Raw genomic sequence first — 16,039 nt, 5'->3', positions numbered from 1 at the left:
GGGAATGGAAAAATTGGATTAAACTATGTAGCAGCAATATTCAAATAAGCTTCACGATCAATTGCAAGGAGGGCTTTCTTTAGTGCTGAAACTCAGGAAAGTACTTAAAGACATGGTTAATCCAGGAATGTGTTTGAGTACACAGGATGGCTGCACTGTATCAGACCATCTAGCCCATGTTCCATTCTAGCACGGTGCCTAAAGCAGAAGACCTCAGGAGCATGGCAAGAACACATAAAAATTCCCTGCCAGCCTCTAGTAATTTGAAGCTTGAAAATTACTTCTGATAAGAAAGTCCTTCATGTATTCTGCTTCCATGAGCGTGCTTGGGTTCTCCTCAAGCCTAGGTGTACTCCAGCACCCACCACATGCTGGAAAGCAGGGCTTTACAGCTTAACAATTCATTTTAGGAAGACTATGTCTTTGGGTTTGTTTTGTCCACAACTTCTGCCTTCCTCAGACCCCGACTAATTCTTGTGTTAAAAAGTGTGAGTAGTATTTCCTTATCTCGTCTCTCCCTAACAGTCATGACCTTATAGACTTCTGAAGATTCTTTTCACTCAGTTTCCTGTTTTCCAAATAGAAAAGTCCCAGCCTGCTTACTCTTTCTGTATCTTGCTGAACTTTTTTTCTGCAGGCTTTAGGTCTGAAAACAACAAAAACATTACTTCCTAAATGAAGGCATAGGAAACTAGTGTATTAAGTCATCACTACAATCATAAGCTGTTGATTTAATTAATTTGCAACACCTTTCTATGTGATCCCCAACACCAGAGATTCCAATTTTCATGAACAATGCTCTGTGGAAGGAGTCACAAAAATTTTGGAGACACATTACAGTAAAATGACCTTCGACATGACATCTACTAGTCATGAGTTTTAATTTTGTAGGGTAATAGACAATAGCTGAATGGGGAAAAAAAAGATACTGGCTTTTCTGTGACTAAATTTTCTGAAGTTTATGGACACCACATGATGCTCACTGCAGCTGCTGAGTGTCAACCCAGAAATGTAGAATGGCTAGGTTACCAGCAATTGTGATACTGAAACTATACTAGTACTATCTTTCCAAAAGATAATTGTATTACTTTTCTCAAAGATGTGTTGAAAAATTAGTGCAATTCTGTATGTAAACATATATGTACGTGCCTCATTTGTTGGGAGGACTCCAAACCATCACCTGGTGTAAGTTTTACTAGTGTACAGTCACAGTGCCATAATCTTACTGCAGTTACAGAGACATGGTGGGAGAGCTCACATGACTGGAATGCTGTCATGGATGGCTGTGTGCTTTTTAGGAGAGATAGGCCAGCAGTGAGGGAGCAACTGGAATGTATTGAGCTCTGTCTAGGGGTGGATGAAGAATGAGTCGAGAGCTTACGGGTAAGAATTCAGGGGCCGGCCAACATGGGTGACGCTGTTGGGGGTCCTCACTACAGGCCACCTGATCAGAAGAGGGAGTCGATGAGGCCTCCTACAGACAGCTGGAGGCACCCTCACCGTCACAGGCCATGGCTCTCCGGGGGGGACTTCAGCCACCCTGATATGTGCTGGAAAGACAGCACAGCTGGGCGCACACAGCTCGGGAGGTTCCTGCAGGGCATTGATAATAACTTTTTGCTGCAGGTGGTGGAGGAGCCAATGAGGCAAGGTGTGCTTCCAGACCCTGTACTAACAAACAAACAAGGGCTGGTTGGTGGTGTGAAGGCTGGAGAAAGGCTGAGAGAGCTGGGCCTGTTTCACCTGGAGAGGAGAAGACTGAGCGGGGATTTTATCCATGAATACAAATATCTCAAGAGCAAGTGTCAAGAGAATGGGACCAGGCTCTTTTCAGCGGTGCCCAGACGCAGGACAAGGGGCAACAGGCACAAAGAGAAACACAGGACGTTCCACCTGAATATGAGGAAAAGCTTCTCTGTTATGAGAGGGTCAGAGCACTGGAACAGGCTGCCCAGAGGTTGTGGAGTCTCATTCTCTGCAGACATTCAAAACCTACCTGTGTGCAGCCTGCCTCAGGTGAACCTGCTTTAGCAGGGGGGTTGGACTAGATGATCTCCAGAGGTCCCTTCCCACCCTGACCATTCTGTGAGAAACTAATCTTTGCAGGACAACCATCGCCTCCTCATCCCTGTTGAATTATCTCCCATGCTAGTTCTAGTCCCTTGCAAAAGGCAGCACTGCTCAGACTGCAAAGCCCTCTTCTGAGGTGCTGGCACTGTACTCCCTTATATTTGAATGCACAGTCCTGCATTGGCCTCTCCTAACAGCAGCTGTATACAGGTGTGAACAAAGTCTTTAAATGGAGGACCCCATTTACCAAATAATCCATCTTGTTCTGCAGGTCTGCTTTGTGTTGTTGTATTTACTCCTCCACCACTCCTCATGCTGTCTGCACACTGTCAATTTTGATTTTTCATTTACATCAAAGTGCTAACAGAGGATGTCTTCAAGCCTTGAAAAGCTGCTTCCTATAAGCTCTCCCCTGCCTTTGCTCTTGAGGAACAAGGCTCTGTTCATCAGTCTCCCTCACTAACAGCAACTTTCTGAGACCTGTCAGTTAGCTAGTCTTAATCCAGCTAAGGTAGACCTCACTAATACAGGAGGGAGCTATTTTTAAACAAGTGCCTTACCATACTAAATCAAATACCTGATGACATTGAAGAAATGTTAGATACAGCTCAACAAACTCATAATCTCATAGAAAAAGCAAGAATGGTCTTGTTCGACAGGAGGCATGTTTTACATGGCTACTTCGATATCAATAATTTCTTTAATGCTTCCCTGAGCTAATGGTTCTCAGAGCTGGGCACTGATAAGCAGTAACCATCAGTACCGGTTTTTTTTACTTGCTAAGAAATCGGTAAATTTTAGTAGTTTCCCAGTTGCATCTGTGCGCTGGACATCTCCTTAACCTGCATATCTCCTCCAACTCCTGTGCTGGTTGTTGCACTAGTGGATGATTTCTCCTCAGTGCTGTCCCTCAATGATTGCCTTTAATTTACCTGATATATGGGTGACACATGTTCACTGGATCATTTGCGCACTTGTACCCCAGATGCACTGATACATACTCAATGCCCTTGCTTCCCAGCTTTATGACTTCTAGCTAAGGGACAGGAAGTATTTACATTTCATAAATGCTTGTCTATGTTAGATCACTAGCTAGTGGTGATCTCTGCAGTCATAGAGAGAGGGGCCATATAATAAACTGTGGAGCCACACAGTTTATTTATCCAAAATGTGATAAATTATCTCAGCTTACCTGTCCCTTAGCCACTGAGCCTGCTTCCTCTGAGACTATTTGCATTCCAAACTTCTGAGCAACTCGCAGCAGGCACATTTTTAAAGCCACAAAAATGCTTCCTTTTTCACCCAGAATTTTACCCACCACCCCCCTTCAGGAAAAGAGCAGACACAAGCAATGAAGTGTGCTACAGGAACAAGCCAAGAGAGAAGATGGCTTCCAACCTCCTCTTTTAACCTCTTGCCTGCCTCCTGCAAGGTATCTTCTCACACTGTGCAGAGTGGGCACCGCTTGGCTCCATTGGTGGTAAACCAGCAGATCAATGTTGTGGTGATTTAAGGTCAGGCTCAAACAGATGTTGAGCAGTGTGGCATGACAGAAAGATTTGCCAGTATCTGTGGCATGTGTGATGTGGATAACCTCTGCTCAAGGAAGGATCAGAAAACTAATTGCTCCTGGCCATGATCCAACAAGGACACAGAGTTTATGTTTTTCTCCCAAGCAGAGAGAGCTGGCCTCCACTTTTCAGTCGTTGTCTCGCATTTCCCCACATCTCAAACCAGACTGCCACAGTGCTCTGAGACTTGCTATAGTCAGTTTGTGAATTTTAAGAACTTCAGAAAAAAATACCTAAAAATCAAAGTTTAAGCATGTACAATGGTATTAAAACCACATACATTTAAAGTGTTTTTTTGGTTTTTTTTTGGTTTTTTGGTTTTTTTTTTAAATCATAAGTTATCTTTCCTAATGACTTATTTAGCTGTTTCATGCCCTGGTAAACCATAGCATCCAAGTTCTCCTCAGTCTTGTATGCATCCCTAGCAACTCTCTGAGACAAGGCCGAAGTCCATTATTCACAGTTTACAGATGGAAAAGGACTGCACAGGCAGGCAAAGTACTTGTGGCTGGCAAAATAAGTGGCCAACTCACGTTCATCAAGGTTTAGATTAATGTCGTAACAGTTAGACCCCTTTTTCCCTCTCCCCATGATACTTGCCTATGTGCCAGATATGCGTATATTAAAACTGTGATTAATCAGAGTAAAAAAATACAAAAGCAAACTCTTCAAAAAGTGTCAGCCTTCTGGTATGAATATTCATATTTCCATGTTTGGATTTTGTTTTCCTTAAATACACTTCAAATTTACTCTGCTTGTCTTCCTGGCAAGCGTGGTGATTATGGAAGCAAGCACAAACGTACAGGCAACAGTGTATAGGAGTCCCAACAGTAAATGGATTTCTTTCTATATGCCTAGCATTCAACCAGCTTGATTGGAGTGCTGGTGTAAGCTTCTGCTCTTCTGAAGGGAGATACTGCAGCTTGTTAAAAAAAAGGCAACACCAAGCTGAATTCAAACGCAACCTTTCTGTCTTCTAAGAAAGGCCATGCAGCTTCTGAGGATTAACCTTATTTTAGCCAACTGGTGGCAAAAGAGAAATGCCTAACTTGTCTCATGCCACTCATCTTGATGGAGCAAAGCTTACACTAAAGATAAACTTCTCTGCATTCTGACAAACATTTGCAGCAGCCCAAAGACAAGAGAAAAGTTACCTAATGAGATTATATGGAAAACTTGTTGCACTCCTGAGTGGGTAAGCAGACAAGTTAGTTCATGGACTCACATTCAAGCTTAAAATAAAGCTGAATATTTCTGATGCTGAAGTAAAATTATTTCAGTCTAATTCACTGCACACATTGCAATACTATGTGTATATTATTTTGTGCCAGAAATAGAAACCAAAGTGGTAATATATATGGAAAAAGAAGATCCAGATTCTCAAGGCCTTCTCTCATACTAGCATAAACCTACTGTAAATAGCTGCAGTACACATCTGATAATTTTACATCCATAATGGCATCATTGGTGTGAAATGCAAAGCATCAAAAAGCAGAGCACCTGAACTACTCTGGTGAAAGGTTTAAGCCGGAGTGGAAATGGGTGCTGCTTGGGTTTCTGTTATATAGTGGTCAGAAGAAGCAGCAATAATATAAACCATTTTTTAAACACAGAGAAGTTTTTCAGAGCTATGCACTGCAGCAATGTGTGGAGCAGCTCTGCAGTGTGGTTCTGCTATATAGGACTCCCAAACCAGGGGCAGTGGTGAGGGTTGCCTCTGAGGGAACATTCCCGGTGTTTCCATTTGGAGATTTGGCAATACCTATGCTGACATAAAACTGTGAACCAGCTTAAAAATATGCATCTACTTTCCGCTGCCTGAAAATTAAATGGTTATAGCTTCTACCCTGTATCATATGATACCATTTGCTCTTTTTCAGGAAATATTTTAGAGAGGAAAAAACCCCAATCTATTTGTTTTACATCTGGTTATTTTTAATCTCCATTGACCTGTTAGCAGAATAGTGGACTTAAAGAAAGCAGCTTGGAACAGCAGCAGCAGCCATTCCTCATAATACAAAAGAAATCTGTAATCTCTGCCGGCTACAGTAAAACATAGCATCTGTTGATCATTGGGGGAACCAGGGAAGGGAACATAAAACCCATGTGGCTCTGCTGTCTTCTGTCATTTCCCTTCAGACTTCCAGGTGTGCGGTCCCCAGCACCCTCTGTGCCATCTGACTGGGACTGGCACAGCTGCATCAACATCTCAGCATGGAGAAGAAGAGCTGGGTGTCACTCAAACAAGGGCAGGCTGTGTGGGGCTGGCAGACTGGCAATGCCCACGGAAACACAAGCCTTTTGACACAGTGTCTGTGCCATGCTAGAAGATGAGCTGGCAATTTCTGTGTGCCAGGATGATGGTGGTTTTTAAGCACCCAGGCCCAGTCCTCACCAGGTGTCACTGCCCACGTTCCTCTGAGGTCTGCAGCAGCTGAGCTCATGGCTTACTCCAAATTGTAACATTAAACATGAAAACAAAAGTTTTAACTAAAATGGGGCAAAACCCTGCCTAGACTTTACCCCCGGCAGGACGCAAGTCAGCAGGGAATTTATCTGAAAGCATATGCTCAGCTATGGAGCTGAGGTGACAGTTTAACTAGTAGATCAAATAATTACATGATTTTGATAATGCTGTGTTTGTATTTGATTGTCTTAAAAATTAGTAATATCACAATTATTTTCTGCAGTAAAAGCCACCCTGCAGCAGATAATTTTATTTAACTTCTTAATCAGCTAAGCTAAAGCTCCCACTGTGAGAAAATATCTTTTCAGCAGAGTACTGATTTTCTCCCGCAATCTCCCCTCCTCCTCACTTATTCCTTCTTTTCTTCTCCATCATCAATCTTTCAAGCGTGCCACTGTGCATTCACATTTTTCTTTCTGCACGTGTCAGCTCAACGCTCTTCCTCAGAGCCCTCTTTCTCTGCCAAATCCTGCAAAGCAGACTTTAACCACTCATTTCCCGAACAGAGAACTCCATGCACAACTTCGCAAAAGCCAAGCTCTCCGGGCGCTTCCCAGTTACCGTGCCGGAATCCCCCCTTCCCTCTGCAACCCGCAGCTATGGACAAAAGAGCGAGTAAAACGAAACTGACTTACTGCTATGGCTTGGAGCCTTTCCTTGTGCAACTCCGCTTCCGCCATCCTGGAGTGAAGGACACGGGAGGAGAGAGAGGGAGACGAGTGGTGGTGGGATGTGAAAAAAGAAGAAACAAAAAGGCAAATAAAAACAAAGCAGAGCACACACTGCCGTTACCCGGGGCGGGGGTGGGGTGGGGTGGAACTGGAGTAATTGAAAAGAAAGCCGAGCTCCTGTGTAGTAGTCAGCCACTTTTGGAGACACTGCAGGCTGGCTCACGGTAGGATCATTTTAGTCACTGGACCAGTGCCTGCCTCGCTGTCTGTCTCCCAGCTGTATTGCTAACTGCATTTCATTGCTGCTTCTGTGTGCTGTTGCTGTCATACAAGCCATGTATGCACTCTCCGAGCAGCTGAGCGCAGGGATAGCTTGCATGGCTATAATTTTTTGCATTGACGTCTCAGCTCATTTGCTCCTCCTATGGGGCGCTGGGTCACGACAGGAGCTCCACATCAGTAGCGTGCACAGTAATCCAAACCTGCATGACTGCCGCAGAGGAGGCAGACAGCTGTGCCACAGCATGTCCTTAGCGAGCAGCGTGGCAGGGAGGGAAGGACTGTGGCACATGGCGTGTTGAGTGGGATCTGCAGCAGGGAGGCAGGCAGGGAGGCAGGCAGGCAGGCAGGCAGCAGCTACAGCCCCAAGTTAAAGCAGGTTTGGCTAAGGAAAAGGACAGGGCCAGCAGGAAGAGGGAGGACACGAACAGAGGAGGAACAGCACAGCGGCTTGTGAATGCAGCGGTAACATGGCATGCTGCAAAAGGCTGCTGCTGCTGCTGTAGGGCAGCTTTTAAGAGCAGCAGTGAAGAACGTGCATGTGGCGAGGAAGAGTGAAGGTGTCCATGTACCCTGCACGTGTATTGTACATGCACTGCATTGACATCAGACACTCAAAAGGGACAAAGCTCTATGTAGAAACAGACTGACTGTAGACTCCAGCTGTGTTGTAAATAGGGAAGGAGGCAGGTGAGGAAGAGAGGTGTGTCCTGAGCCAGTGTTGTGAGGGTGCCCTTGATTTCAAGTGTGGCTTTTGTTTTGCATGCAGCCTCCTCACTTTTTTGGAGGGTGAGGGGGTGTTTGGGTTTTATTTTTGTTGTTTTTTTGTTTGTATGGTGTCCCATCTGCATTGTTTTCTTATAAATGGCAAAGAAGCTCCTGATTCTCTCCTGGCCAGGTCCCATGGGGTGCTACTGCAACGGTGAGTACAGGGCTGCCATGGCAGAGGGACACCCCCGAGCTGGGAGGGGTGGTGGGGCTGAACATGACATCCTGCTGCTGCCCTGCTGCAAGGAGCAGGAGTGCATTTTACAGCATATAATTTTGGTTTAATAATGCCACGCTGACAGGACAGGGAATTTCCATTGTCTTGGAGGAAAGCAGTCTGGAGGTCACCCTGCTTCCCCTGTGCTTGTCCTTTCATGTGTCACCCAGCCTGGCATTTTACCTCTCTGTCTTGTCTTCCAGACATCCTCCACCATCATCCTATTTCCAGCTCTGGGATGTGCTACTTGCTGCAGGCTGCTTTTCAAAGCAGCTTCTTTTTCAAGTGTTTCCACCTCCTGGTCCCATTTCCCTTACTAATACCCAGCCCGTCTTGTGACAGCATGTCAAGCTGACTTCTTGCTTAGCTTTGCCTCCATGAAAGAGGTCCTTTGTTGTATAGAAAACTCATAGAAAATTATATAATTCCAATAGTCTCTGTGGCCAAAAGGCAAAGTTTTATTTCTGTATCCCAAGCAAGCAGTATCTGTAAGTGGGGTGTTGGGATGGGCTCACAGCTAGGGGAAATGCAATGATTCTAGCTTAAACTGGGATACTCTTTCAGTCTTCCAGCTTTAAGTAATTTGTTGGATGGCATCTGTCCGGTTCTTGTTGTTTTTCTTCAAAACCTCTCTTTTTTGTTTTCAGTCACCACATAAAGGTCCTTGTATTGCTGCTTATATTACTACAGCTGGTTTTGAAAACCCATCACACAGGATCCCGACATCTATACTCCCACATGTGCATTGAGAACGTACATGGGCAACTCCTACTAAGACTTGCAAGCTATGCAATTAAATCCCTTCAATACCCTTCTCATGTTTTGCCGTTAAGTCTTGCCCAGGGGAGGAATTTTGCTACAGGCCATATCCAGCAAAGGCAAGGAAGGGTATGCCTCAATGCTTACTGGACCTGGGATGGGCAACATGTTCGCTCCGCAACCTATAGCCACGTTAGATACTGCCAAAGTGGTGTGTGAAATGCATCAGGTTTGGCCACCCCCTCTGTCCTTCTGCTTGGCATCCACTCAGCGAAGCATTTAAATACACATTTAAGTGCATTCAGGGTAGTCATATGTGCATGTGCACATATCACTTCTGATATGAAACCTCCTGATGGTTCATGAAGCAGGGTAACTGTAGCTGAGCTGAACACTGTGTTCACCCCATGTTCATCCTCCCTCCCATTTAACTGCAGTGTTTGTTGCAGGTGATGGGCAAGCAGGGTGCATCCTAATGAGTGCTGGGGAATTCCTGGCCCCAGTGAAACATGCTGCAGGACTGTGCCCCCCTCTTCAAGTTTAGCAGGCCAAAGAAACACGGATCAGCTCTGCTGTAGCACCCCACCCTGTTGGCACTTTATGACTGTACAGCCATGACGGAGGATGCATCAGCAGTGGGGCAGTTCCTTGCTGTGACTAGCAATGCAAAGGAAAGGCTGGAAGTCATAGAATAATAATAGCCATTAGTTTCTCTGCAGTGTCTTTCTTTTGTATAGCCTGAAGCCTGTGATGCAGTGAGGTGCGAGTCTTTCACTCAGGTGGTTCACAGAGCATACCCAGGTGAAACGACCTCTATAAGGTGACTTACTAGGTCATGACAGTCTGCAGGGCACAGACCCCATAGACATTTGGTTAGTGAAGTCACCTCTAAATGAAAAAAACCAAACCCAACAACAATCACCCAGTTCAATTTTACACATTTTTTTGTCATGTTGGTTAAGATTTTTTTTTTCAGTATGTTTTGCTATGTTGTTAAGGGACTTTAAGAAAAAAGCCAAGAAATTATGTTAAGCCTCACAGGTTTTTAGTTTTCTTTTACTTTAGTTTTGGTTTACTTTTAGGGCAGGAGAACAGGGCAGTATTTCCAAATTTTGAAGCTACTATGAAAACCAGAGAGGATGGAGGGTGTAGGGAGGAGCAAGAAGATTCTAGAAAAGTAGGTAAGCAAGAGGGAAGAGGTATTTTAATATACTTTGGGAGTAAAAATGGAGAAAAAGGAAAAATGTTCGTATTATTTTTCAAATGTCAGTTAAACGGTTGTTCTTTTCACTGCAAATTTTAAAGGAAAAAACCTGCTTCATCTTAATAAGTGTGAATTTCATCCCATTTCCATGAAAAACAGATTTTTATTTTAATTTCTTTGGAAAAATGTGTAGGAAACAATCTGTAGTTCCTGCTTAATGCTGGAAAGGATCCTGAAAGTGCTCTGATCTATGTGCAGCCTGAACTTCTAGTAGTGAGACAGTTTTGTTACATGTTGGAAAATCAGGTTTTTGTCTTTGCCATGGAGCTGAGCTGGATTAGGAAGGGTACTAGTTTAAATCACCTGTGTTTTTGACAAATAGCTTTCTTCTTTTGACAAACTTTTTTTTTTTTTCTTTTTTTTTCGTTGCCCTGTACATGACCAGAACCCTTCTGCATGATGCCGGGCATCATGTCATCAGGGCAAAACCTTTGGCTTCCCACCCTTCTGCCTGTTGGTAGGACAGAATCACCCTAAGAAATCAGACTTTGGCCTGAAGACTGCATAAAGAAAGGCACTCACACACATGGAGGTTGGGATTAATGCCTCAGCCATTGCACATGCATTGACATATTTTTGCAGTTACAAGTTAATGGTTGGATCCTGGCAGCAGTTGTCAAGAAAACACAGAGTAAGGAGGGAAAACAGGCTTCATATTTGCATTTCAGATTGTTTAAGAGGAGATACTTCTGGCTTTTAAAATTATCACATGCCAGCATGTTGCATTGTGCTGCACTAACACTGTTCTGGCATCCTCAATATTGTTGAGCATTCCTCCCTAAGGCATATTTGAACCATAGTATTTTCATCTCAGTTGAAATTCTGAGGTTTGATGAATCTGTTCTTTATCTTCCTTACTAGAATCTGGCCTCAAATGTTAAATTAAAATAGGCCAGAAATGAAAATTTCTGATTCCTGACCCCATTGTCCATGTTTACTATTCGGATTCCCTCAAACACAGCCTTTGAAATTTTTTGGCAGTGGCACCAGTCACCATTTCCAGGAGAGGCTACTCCATCTGCAGTTTTAATTGGGGCTCTCAGCCTCATCAGACAAGAGCCTTTTGCTGTCCTTCTCCCTCCCGTTCCCAGGGTGGTTGCTGGGCCAGGTGCACAGTGGCTGCAGCACCAGGGGCTGGGCTCAGGCCACTTGGAAGCTCACTGCTGTGAGCTGCGCCTGAGGGACTCCCATCCCAAGGAGCCATCACTTCTCAAAAGCTGTCCTCATCCCCAGGCATGTTAACCTAGTCAGTGGTGGCTGCATGATGGGGGCTGCATGTCCAAGGCCTTACATGCTCACCTGGGTGGCTGGTGGTGGTGTCACCCAGCCTGTTGTCACTCATGACTTGTAGTGGTGAAAGTGAGAAGTGGCTGAACACCCAAATATGTGCCCTTACCCCTCTGCTGCAGGGTGGCAGATGCTAGCTAACACTGGTACACCTTCTCCATCCCTCATGGCCCCTCATGCAGTTTGCCATGGGCACAGCCCCCAGGTGGTACATGCTGGTGGGAAAGCCATCCCGAGTGACAGGACAAGCAAAGGCTGGGATCTCCCCTCCACCTCCCACAGCATTTCACATCTGGAAAATGCAGATGAGGAAACTGTAAGTGACATGTCTGAAGATAAACAGGAGGGCAGTGGTGAGCCTATATGTATAGTCTGTGCTTGTAGTCTATACCTATACCTCCGAGTCCAGTTCTGTAAGTGCACAAGAACATTCTTTTTTAATCAAAACAAATCTTTCTATGAAACTTGGTTAAACTGAAGTTGTTTCCTCCCACCTTTTTCTGTTTCAGTTTTCCCACTTGCTATCAAGACATAGAGTAGAAGCATGCACAACAGGAGATGGCATTGTTTAAGAAATCAAAAGCTAGAGCACAGGGCTTTGTTTTAAACCTTCCCAAGACAGCAAGCTTATGAATAGGTAAGACATAGCTTATTAATAACTGCAGTCTGTTGGATTTTTCCATGTTTGCTTGGTTTTGTTCTGCAGCCATAGGGAGCTTGCACTGAGAAGTCCTCTGACTGAAGGCTTCTCTACCTGGTCATGCCAGCAGCAGGACACCTCTCAAGGGACCACCAGATACTGTGGGTGGAAGGGGTCCTCAAGAGCATCTGCACAGAAGAGTTCTCCTGGCTAAATGATGTCTGTTGTCCATAAACTGTTGCTTGTAAGTGATTCTGCTGTTATCAAGGAAAAGAAGCAATGGCTTTCCTGAGACCTCTTGCCCTGCCAGCCCATGCTGTGCTTCAACAGCCTCATGTTAGCCTGAGATTTACCTATCACCCTCAGTCCTTGGCAGAAGCAAGCCACAGAGCACCCCCTGCCAAAGCCTGCAGGTCCGTAAACCAGGGGATACTCTTTGCGGTGACTTTTTTTGAAGTAGGGAAGAAGAAGAAGATATGGTGTACACTTTTTGTCTTTCTTCCTTCTCTCTTCTTCTGGTAGCTGGGGTTATTTGAACTTCCCAGGCAGAGGAAGCAGTCTGTGTCCTCTTGGGATTTCAGTGCTGGCTGCTGGCACTACAGCTCACTTACCCAGCTAACTCCTTGCTGCAGGAGCCTAGCCTGGCTCCTGGGGAGCAGAGGGGCATTGGATGACCTGCAGAAGAGAAATGTAAGGCAACCTTTCTCAATTTCCATTACTCTCTCTGAAATTACAGAAAAAGAAAATCTTCTTTAGTCCTTAATTTCCACTTTTTATTCTCAGTGACCCCCCTGACACTTTATGTCCAGCTGGGGCAGAGAGGGATGATGAGAGCAACACTCCCAGCACTACAGTGCAGGGCAGGGATGTATCTGTGACTAGGGCGACTCTTCACTAAAAAGGGAAATTTTATTGAATTTCTGTTCTATCAACATAATGATGACACTGAAATGGGTCACTGTTCCTCAGCCGTGCATCCTTCTGTAGCTGTTAATGAGCTGAAATTCATATGTACACCAGGACTTGAGTTATCCACCCCATTAGAAACATTTTGTGGCATTGAGTTTCATGAATCCTGACAACTTTAATGCTGATGGGGAGTAAACTCTTGCCTGTCTTGCCCTTAAATCTGGCTTGGCTATTCAAATCTGAAGAGATTTTGGAGAAGAGAAAGGAAAAAAAATGTAGATCTTTTTACTTTGGATTTAAGAAACTAGAGCTTGGTTCCTGTAGATTCTGGCATGTCCCTCTCCTCTCTGTTCAAGCAACCCAGATTGCAGCAGGAAAGCTTCTTTTAGCAGCATTTATTTCTGTTCTCGTGCTGCTGATCATCCTCCACATATAGTACACAGCTGAAATTACATTCCCTTAAAAATAGCAAAATATTTACTGCTGAAGTTTGTGTTAGTACAGTGGATTTTGCTTCAGAAGTGAGACAGTAAAGAAAAGAAGTTACCTACAGCCCAACTGGCAAAAGCTATAGAAGAGGTGAAAATAAACCCTTGCCCCAGAAGGTAACTGGGGCCAGAATCTGAATATCTGTGTTTTATTGCTACTCTGATCACTGTGTGACTTTGCTTCTGTTGCTCGATGTATGAAAAAAAGGTAACTCTTTTCTAAACATGCTTTTGGCTCCAGATGCTCTAGTCCATTCTGTTTGGTCTCCTAACAGGCTCCTTAAAGAAGGACATGGGGATTGGCATTGTATTTGCAATGCCAAAAAAGTAATAAGGTGTCTATTCTGGTCTACAAGGGCAGTTTTTGTTAATGACAAGCTTTCAGCTGAGGTAAATAACCAAGAAATTTACGGCAGCATGGCTTCATCCCCCGTAGAGTGGCTGCCCAGAGAGGTGTCTTCAGCTTGTCTGCGTGGAGGCTGCAATTTAACGATTGGCATTTCAGATCAATCTACCTCAACTCCAGCATGTTATAGCAATGAAAGGGTTGGAATTTTGATTTTATCTCTTTGATGAAGAGGATTTAAATCCATTCATTCAAATAAGGGGTCTGACAGTACTTTGAAAGAGGAGTGAGTCAGATCAGAGTCAGGTCTACTTATCACAGCCTGTCGTTCTGAAGATCTCCAGAAACCAGTCATGTAGCCTTTCAGCCTGCTAGCTAGTGGTGCCAGCCCTAAAAAAAGGACACCCTAATGACAGATTTTTCGGCATATACTATCTTTTGGTCCTCTGACCTAAAAAAATTGGAAACCTTTCACAGAGAATTCACCTCCTGCCCTTTTGGCCTCAGCTTCAGATTGTGGCAGAGTCACACAGAAGAGACAAAAAATAAATGGCTACTTTCTGGATCCATGCTGGAAGTTTAATAGGAGTTTTTGATCAGTCTACACTACACTCAAATTGGTACATCCAACTTTCTCTGTTAGCTAGGGAATTCATTAAGCTTTTCACAGCTTGAAGCAGCCACAAGGTGCCAAAAGTTTGCCTTGAACCAGCATAACATGCAGTATGTATTATGCAAAGCCATGGCATTGCGTATGTGCAAGTGATTTCTTCCAAGGATCATTAAGGCTGTTGTTTCTTCTTCATGGTCCCACTTCAAGTGCTCAACTCAAAGGCATGCAAGCACACTGTGATGTCCCTTTCATGGGAAAGGTATCCCCACTGGTTCCTTGCTCAGGGACACTGCAAGTATCTAGTATTCTGTCTAATGCTTTTAAGAGGCTAGTGCTATGGACAGCAGCAGTAGTTGCTGAGAAAAATCATAATCAGGCTCCCTGAGGAAAATGCAGGTTCTACCAGCTTCCCATTCATGTCACTCTAATGGTATTATTTTATGCTTTAACAATATAAAGTACAAATTAAAGAACTATTTGTCATTATATTACATACCACATACAAACCTCAATCCAGATGAATTACCATTAAACTGCTATCTCTGGCATGCAGCTAATTAGGAAATAATCTTTATATCTTGCACTTCTAATGTACAAATGCGTTGCCTGGTAAGCAGCATTCAGAAGAGACATTATTCATTAAACCTAGTAGTCAGCAGATCCCAGGATGAAATTTAATGCTGATTTACAAAGCAGTCTAAATGATTGACACTGTCTTCCACTAATTTTAGTGGAAAATGAGTCTTAATCCTCTAGACTGCTTAGAAAATCCCTGTCAACATGTCTACATTTTAAGCTTCTGCATATATTCCAATTTTGGAACCTGGAAGAGAATACAATACATGATTGTTTCAATACTAAGCAATACCTCAACCTTTTAAATAAAGATATTTGGGAAGAAGCCCAATGCTTTAACCCTGAAAACTTCTAGTTATGTCTTAATTTAGTACTTAAGCAGTTTTTTCCATCTTTCTCCAACTTGCTCTGGTTGATATGTCTTGTACCAGAGAATAATAAAACACAGAGCAAGACTGCAGATTTCCTCAGCCTCACAGTAAATTCATACCTCCTTAGAGACATCTGAAGGGATGTTCATCTGCAGCTAGGATAGTTACTGCTAGGTGTGCCAGGAATGAAAAGAAAGAGGCTCCCTGTGAGGATGGGTTTGGTTTACAACAGCCAAGTAGCATGACATAGCTCACTGTAGTTATGTGCTCTAAGCACTAATTCATCACAAAAGTAACGATGTAGCAGGGCCCTCTGCACAAATGGAGAAGAAGGAGACATGTCAGGTTGTTAATTTAATAAAATAAGCCTTTTTTTTTCTTGAGTAATTTTTGTGCAGAACTAGAGCCTTGCAGAGTTGTCCTAGGAGGTTTGAATCAGTTTAGTGAAGATGAAGAAAATCCATTATTTGAAGCTTGCTTCTGCCACTGCCCACTCTTCACAGTGTAACAGTCTGACACACTTTCACAAGGATGGTAGAGGAGCATTGCTTTGCTTATAAAATTATACACAGATAAAGAGGTACAGCTAATGAAAAAAATACATCTCTTGATGATGTTACCCAATGTAATAGTCTATTCTTTTCTCATAGAAAAGAAAAATAATCTCCCTTTTCCTATGTTTTTTTTTATTTCATTTGATGACTCATTTATTTTGGTCTTCTGATGTTATGAGCAATACAACA

General features: G+C 43.7%; 1 protein-coding gene across 4 annotated transcripts in view; it reads right to left on the bottom strand.

The window, feature by feature from the left end:
* The window catches only part of PALM2AKAP2 (PALM2 and AKAP2 fusion), a 271,951-nt gene extending 264,811 nt beyond the window's left edge, over positions 1 to 7,140 (bottom strand). The window contains exon 1 of one of the 4 annotated variants that reach the window (XM_040579708.1): positions 6,744 to 7,140. In XM_040579708.1, coding sequence (XP_040435642.1) covers positions 6,744 to 6,788 — 45 coding nt within the window. In that variant the 5' untranslated portion in view covers positions 6,789 to 7,140. The remainder of the gene's footprint in view (positions 1 to 6,743) is intronic. The other 3 variants (XM_040579712.1, XM_040579711.1, XM_040579710.1) reach the window with 3 other exon arrangements.
* Positions 7,141 to 16,039: the final 8,899 nt, after the last annotated feature.

The sequence above is a fragment of the Falco naumanni genome, chromosome Z, assembly GCF_017639655.2.
Source record: "Falco naumanni isolate bFalNau1 chromosome Z, bFalNau1.pat, whole genome shotgun sequence".
In the NCBI taxonomy this organism is placed as follows: Eukaryota; Metazoa; Chordata; class Aves; order Falconiformes; family Falconidae; genus Falco; species Falco naumanni.
The sequence above is the reverse complement of the archived record's forward strand: the minus strand, read 5'-3'. Positions and strand labels throughout refer to the sequence as shown.